Source organism: Gavialis gangeticus, unplaced genomic scaffold (assembly GCF_001723915.1).
Source record: "Gavialis gangeticus isolate Ggan-Ray unplaced genomic scaffold, GavGan_comp1, whole genome shotgun sequence".
Lineage (NCBI taxonomy): Eukaryota > Metazoa > Chordata > Crocodylia > Gavialidae > Gavialis > Gavialis gangeticus.
The window spans coordinates 61,447,191-61,454,326 of NW_017729032.1; the positions used below are offsets into that span (position 1 = coordinate 61,447,191).

The following is a 7,136-nucleotide window of genomic DNA, read 5'->3' on the forward strand; positions in this document are numbered from 1 at the left end:
CAGGAAGGGGGTCGGCCGGACGTAAGGCGCCCCTAGGGAGGCATTCGGAGCCTGGAAGGTGGTCGGGCGCAGGGAGGTGGGCAGCTCAACGCAGGAGCGCCCCCTACTGGCCCGCCACAGGACGTACTTCTCCCGCTTGTGAGCCTGGGCGTCAGCGAAGGCTTGGTGCTGGTTCTCAAAGGGGATGGTTACATCCATGATCATGACCTTCTTGGCCTCTTCGTTCGTGAAGGTGATGTCAGGTCGCATCTGGCTCTCGCAGCCCGGGATGGTGCAGTTCACAGAGATCTCCCCCACTGCAGCCGGGAGGGCCCTCACCAGGCAGTCCTGGACAGCGTTGTGGCAGAGCTACCAGGCTCTGGTGTGCGGCTTGCAGCTGCACAGCACGTGGGGGATGGTCTCTACCACTTAGCTGCACTGTCGGCACCTCTTGTCCTGGTAGCCGAAGCAAACAGCCCCATTCAGAGGCAGGCAATTGAGGCGGGCACAGTGGAGGAAGCGCCAGTCCGCGAAGCGTCTGAAGATCCCACTGGGCATGAAGTGGTTGCTGGAGTCCCACTTTGAGGTGACATTGAAGACCTTGCCCTGGTTGGGTTTGGCCCTCAGGTCACTGGCGTACTTGTTTCAGATGGCATCCTTCAGGAAACCTCTCCAGGAAGGTCCTCATGTAGGGCGTCGGTCGGCATGCAGGGCTGGTTCCAGGGAAACTCCCAGCTCCCAGCACTCCTCAGCCCAGGTTCAGGTGTAGCCAATGTGTTTCCTGAGGCATTGCGTCGTGTTGTGGGCTTGGCTCCACAGCAAGGCAAAGTCCTTGCTGTCTTTGCTGAATTTGCCCTCCAGCGGGCTGCTGAGAAAGGTGGCCAAGTCATGTCTGGCTGGCTGTCTCGCAATCCTCTTGTGGGTGATCTCGAGGACACTGGCAGTGATGATGCTTACCGTGGCATCCAGGCAGGTCAGGAGGTGGAAGGCATGGGTGACCACCGTGATGTCGCAGAGGTCTCCCATGCGGGCGACGTTGGCACCTCCCTATCTACTAATGGGGGCAAACCTTGCTGAGTGCAGAGGACTCTGCAGAAAAGGAGAGGGACAGTTTTGTTGTGGAGAGGCAAGATTTAAGAATGTTATACTACAACCCTGCCCTGTGGTCTTCTCCTAGGAGGAGGCTTGGGAACAAGCTGGGGGGGAAAATGAGAGACAGAGAGTTCCCAACTGTGTGCACCATTTACTTTTTTCTCATCAGGAGTTGGCATATTCACCTCTTCTGCAGGGCTAGCAGCATCAGTGTAATTTTAGTCTCAAGATGGAAGCAGATGTTGCCTTTCCTCACCTTTTTACCACCAGAAACATTTTATGGCATCACAAAGCAAAAACAAGTAAACATCTGTCTTTTGTTGTGCCCCCAGTACCCAAATCTTTCACTTCACAGCTCCAGTGCAGTGGGGAACAAGATGTTTCGTCCTTTTTTGCCAGTGGTGTTCTACAGCAGCTAGCTTATTTGCTGGAGATGAGGGTTGGGAAAAGGATTTGGACCACGGCAAAGAACCATGCGTTGAAACAACGTTCAGAGCGAAACAGAATTAAAGTCAATTTGTTTAGCAGCATTTTAGCTTGCAAAGTGCAGCTCCAGTCATACAAAACCTCCAATTTTAGGCGATTTGCTCTCTGAACAATCCATTTTAGTGTGTGTGTGTTTATGAATGTATATGTTACACCCTGGGGAATTATGCAATTATGCGCTCAGGCAGTTTTGCGCATAAAATGCATAACTGCACATAATTTTGCATAATTTAATTGGGGTGAGCGTTAGTCTCCACCTCTGTGGGGCTCCTGGCACTCCAGCTGGGAGGAGGCACTGGCAATCATCCCACAGAAAGATATACAGGGTAACTCTTCTTTTAAATCAATCTCTCTCTCTCTCTCTCTCTCTTTCTCTCTCAAGCAACCTGCTTGTCAGAGCTGTTGTTACCTAATAGGACATGGGTGGGCAAAATATAGCCCATAGGGCTATCCAATTCCAAGCCATGATTTTGTTCTAAGTGGTTTCCTCATCATGTTAGAGACAACGATGTATGTTGAAATATTGAAACTGTATTGCAGCTAAGACCTGATCCAGTGCCTGTTGGTATCAGTGGCAGACATTCCATTGACTTCAGCAGATTGTAGATCAGACCCGTCCTAAATAGCTGGAGGAAGGGGACCTGCATATCTTTTGACTGGATAGACTGCAGGATGGGAATATCATAGGCTTAGCCAGTTTAGTGGAAGTGAAGGTTAAAACAGCATGGAAACTTACTTTCTCATGACATTTAATAGTAAAGGCCTGATACCACAGTGCTTCACCTCAGCTGAGTTCACGGACATCCTCCATCCACCTGAGAAATTGTTCCCACTTTTAATATTTAAAAATATTAAACTGTTTAAATTGTAATGACCTTTCATTAGGGAGATGATGACGTGCCTTCATGCATGGGACTCCTTAAAATATTGCATTGTTTTCATTTTCTCTGTTTGTTTGGCAGTTATCTAATAAAGACCTATGTCCTGGTTCCTGACCCAGGTGTAATTAAATAACTGTGAAGTGCTTCCAGGAGACAAGCTATTACAGGGAGTGTGATTAGTCTTTCAACAGTTAAGAGGGTTACTAACTTCTATTTTTTTATTGTCTTCTAATATTGGAGCTAAAACACCCTGAAATCTGTTGCACATGATTCTCTTACAGACAAGTTTTTGTTTTTTTTTGGTTTGTTGTGAGTAATCTAGCAAAGTATTGTTAAAGCTTGGCAGTTTGAAAAATCAGCCTTTTGCACTCTTTGGAAAGGCTCCTAATTCATTTTGCCAAGTTAGCCAGCATTGTCACTTACTTTGCTGTTCAGTTCTAATTACCAGCGAGGCAATGAGTGGAATATTTCCACAGAGATGTGCTTGTAGGAAGTTAATGACCGTATTTTCTCTACAAGCCAGACATTTTATAGATATGTTATATCTAGTCTGGTTCTAAGGAGTGGTTGTATACTTATGCTTCTTGAATTTAGTATACAGTGTGTTGTTTTTTCTCATAAAGGACCTTGAACAAAACTTGAAACAAATCAGGCTACAGAACTGGCAAGAGAAAAGAGTCCTGGAAAAGAAGCATAAAACAAAGGTAACGGAGGTCATTCTCTAACATTCTTTCCCTTTATCGTTTTCCCCTCTTTGCTTCAAATGGTTCTATTACAGGCATGGGCAATTATTTGGGCTGGAGGGCTACTTAGGGAGTGCTGGTGAGCTGGTGCAGGCTGGATCAGTACCCCTCTGCCTCCCTGGCCCGCAACAACTCATAAAAACTCCCTTAATGGCTCTCCATGGAGATGACCCAGGGTTGGGGTGAGCAGGGCACGCTCTGCTGGGCATATAGGGTGGGGCTGTGGGCGGGTGGGGAGCAGTGTCTGGGAATGGGATGGGCAGGGCTGGGGCTGGGATCACAGGACGCTGACAGCATGGGGCCAAGTCCTGGGGCAGAGCCACAGTCTGTTCCCAGCATGCCCCTGCCTGCAGAACCGATGCCCGTTATACAGACATGTGGGTAGTGGATCATGGCTGTACCCTAGGTTGGGCCCCACACTATCACTGCCCTGTGATCCTGCTCTGTGATCCTGGCCCTAGCTTCAGCCCCACCTACCTGCCCTGCTCCCAGATGCCACTCCCTGCCTATCTGTGGCCCCATCCCATCTGCCTGGCCAAGCTCATCATGCCCATGTATGCTCAGGCTGGTCTCCATAGAAACCCTGGCCACTCACTCCATCCAATGCCCCAGCAGTGCGTGCAGGATGGATGGGCTGGGGTGCCTGGGCAATGGGGCTGGGTCTAGTGGCAGCAGCAACACTGGCAATGGTGGCTGGAAAGAAGTGGAGTCCAGCTGCCATGCTACACCCAGGGGCAGCAGGACCAGCCACACATGCCACAGCCCAGGCTGCCCTCTGTGCCTGGGCCAGACAGGGCTGAGGGACCCATTGTGGGCCAGATAAAATCACTTGGAGGGTCAAATCTGGCCCGTGGGCCACATTTTGGCCACACCCATCCTATTATGTCGGTAGCTCAGACAAGCAGGTTGCTTGATAGCGAACACCAAAGATACTTTTATGGATTGCTGGATAAGAGTTTCTTTGGGGTCATCAAGGAAAGGAACAGTCTTACCCACCGGTTGAGAATACTCCTAAACTAGAGATTCTCAAAGTGTGATCCATGGGCCAAATGCAGTCTACAAGCCCCTTTTTGATGTGGCCAACTAGTCAGGGTTGCACCTTGGAAATGTTCCTTGAGGGGTGAAACTTTGGAAACCACTGTCCTAACAGTGATAACATCTGCTCTTAGGGCTTGTCTATACTTGGCTATTCTGCTGTCATTATTTCTGGTGTCAGGCAGCAGCTGCTACAGGGAAGCAGTCAGAATTTGTTTATGTTCACATACTTGCAGTCCTTTTTAAGGTACATATATTTTGATAAAGTATTTTAATAGAGTCTGTGAATATTCTTTTCTTAGGGAGGAGTAAAGTTTGAAATTAATTTAGATGCATGTGTTCCTGAGGAAGACACCATGCAAAAAGAGGTATGTTGTAGTTACTTTAAAATACTTTTGCTTCAGTAGACTGAAGACATGATAGCAGCTCCACAATTTAAGTTGTAATTAGGCTTCTATTCCTGTCTCATTTCCTCTGTTGTTAGAATAAGTCCATTCTACCCAATACTGTATAATCTTCTACCCGAGTAAGATTCTTAGCGAGAAGTTTGATGGTAATGTACGGTGCTTCCATGAGATAAGAAACAGTGAAAGTGGAAGTTATATCACTTCTGTAAAAGTTTTTTGGGAACATATCTAAACAGTGGATTTGTTTACAGACTACACATTTGGCTTGTAAATTACTTTATTAAAGGTACCTTTGAGAGTTAGTGGAAAATATTAATGGTTATTCCTGGAGGTATTACAATAGACATGAATCTGTGGTTGTTTCATGGACTTCAAAAGTGCACTGCATTTCTGAAAAAAAATTATACAAAAACTCCTTATCAGAAAAATTCCTGTCAGTTTACAAACTCAGTCCCTTTCATATTTATAATATCTGTAGAGAGAGACCCCCCCACAGGGTGTCAGTTATGTTCAGAGATTATAATTTATGCAGAATCAAGGGGGAGCAGTGGGACCAAGAGTCCATCTAGTTAGACTGAATTTATAGAAGTGAACTGCACAAGCTCCAGGACCTGATCCTGATTGGTCTGTCTTGATTCATTTTATTTTCACACTATGCATTGCCATGGCCCAGACTCTTGCAGGCTTCGCGAGCTTAACTGGAACAGAGAATCATTAGACGTGGTAAAAGAATGAAGCCTATACAGCTTTGCAGAATCAGGGGTGTACTCAGGACTGTCTTACATAGCTTTGGTGGGGTCTGTACCAGAGCTACCATACATTTTGTGGTTCAGACAGCTCATGTTCACCAACCTAGGAGTTAAGCAATTTGGACAAGACATCCTACTGTTCCCTAGTTCAGGTACTTGATACTTTTTTCCTAAAACTCTGGTATAAAATTGCTCAGAATGCAAAAAAAAAATTCATATCCTTTTTGGTGGAGGGTTGAGCTGGCCTGTGAACAAATGTAGAGGAGAACAATAATCATTCTTCATCCTTTTCTTGAAATAAATTCAAGAAAAATAATATTTAAAAGATGGGCCCAATTCATTCATTACTTCATTACTCCAGTTTTCTACCTGAGTGGCTCCATTTTTATTACAATGAAAGCTCACCAGCACAAAAAAGGAATAAATCAGGTGCACTATGTTTGGAAGAAATTAAATGATCCTTTAGACAGCATAGGGTTTTCATTTGTTAGAACTTGAACTTTTATAGCCATGAAGTCAAGATGTAGTTATGATCAATATCTATTAATTTAGGAGGTTATGGATATCTGTACTTTAAAAATCCTCAAATCTCAAAGGAAAACTCCTGTCCAAAACATGTCTCTTCATTTATTAGTGAGCCATCCACCAGGTAGTCTTTTTACATGTCTGAAAAGCTTTATGAAAACCAATGTTATACCAATAACAAAGCAACTCCTGCTGTAACATTTGTTACATTCTGAATGAGAAAAAAAATGGAAGTGATTAAATGTTTCTGTTCTGATTCTTAGTAAACTCCATTTTGTTTTAGGAACCAGATAGACTTAATGAGACTCTAACTTTTGATGACAGTAAGAATCTTAAGGAGAAACTGGTGAATGTGTATGAAGAGCACACAGACAGAGCTTTGGAAGAACTATGTTGTCAGGAAACAGGTATTTTATAGTGCAGGTTGGGTCAAGTGAGTATCTTAATTTGAACATACAGGTTTTCCTTGCTTTATGCGAGTTCTGTATGTGTGAATTCACTCTTATGCAATGACCCTTTTTATACCAAAATTTTTTTATATGCTAGGTAAATTCACTCTTATGCAATCGGTGTGATGGAAGCCTGCGGTCAATTGCTTTGTGAGGTGCATTGTATGAGTGATGCACACCAAAAGACAGTCTCCTGTGTGGATCTGTGCTCCTCACTCATTGTCCACGACACGTTTCTGTCATTGCCATTCTCATTATGATAGTGCCCTGTGCTTGTGTGTACTGTCTGCTGCTGCTGAGTACCAAATTAGTCTTATAAAAGTGGTAGAAATGGGCCTGAGGGTCAGTACAGTCAAGGTCTTGGAACGTATCCCTATTCATTACATTGTAAAGTGGGTTCCCTTTACGCAAATTCGAGTTATGCTGTACATGTGTTCCTGGAAAAAGGTGCATAAGGTGAAGGAAACCTGTACTGTGTTCAGTCAGTGACTGCTACCACTTCATAGATTTCATAGACATCAGGGGTGGAAGGGACCTGGAAGATCGAGTCCAGCCCCCTGCCTGACAGGCAGGAAGTCAGCTGGGGTCATAGGATCCCAGCAAGATAAGCATCCAGATTTCTCTTGAAGGCGTTCAGTGTAGGTGCCTGAACCACCTCCGATGGCAGACTATTCCAGACCTTGAGGGCTCGGACAGTAAAGAAATTCTTCCTTATGTCCAGCCTGAAATGGTCTTGCAGGAGTTTATAACAGTTTGACCTTGTCATCCCTTGGGGTGCTCTGGTGAACAA

The 7,136-nt window shown here is 45.2% G+C and overlaps 1 protein-coding gene across 4 annotated transcripts in view; it reads left to right on the forward strand.

The window, feature by feature from the left end:
* Positions 1-7,136, forward strand: part of NEK5 (NIMA related kinase 5) — a 71,650-nt gene that overhangs the window by 44,454 nt on the left and 20,060 nt on the right. For all 4 annotated transcript variants that reach the window (XM_019524690.1, XM_019524687.1, XM_019524689.1 and 1 more), the window contains 3 exons: positions 3,062-3,142; positions 4,519-4,584; positions 6,181-6,304. In XM_019524690.1, coding sequence (XP_019380235.1) covers positions 3,062-3,142; positions 4,519-4,584; positions 6,181-6,304 — 271 coding nt within the window. The remainder of the gene's footprint in view (positions 1-3,061; positions 3,143-4,518; positions 4,585-6,180; positions 6,305-7,136) is intronic.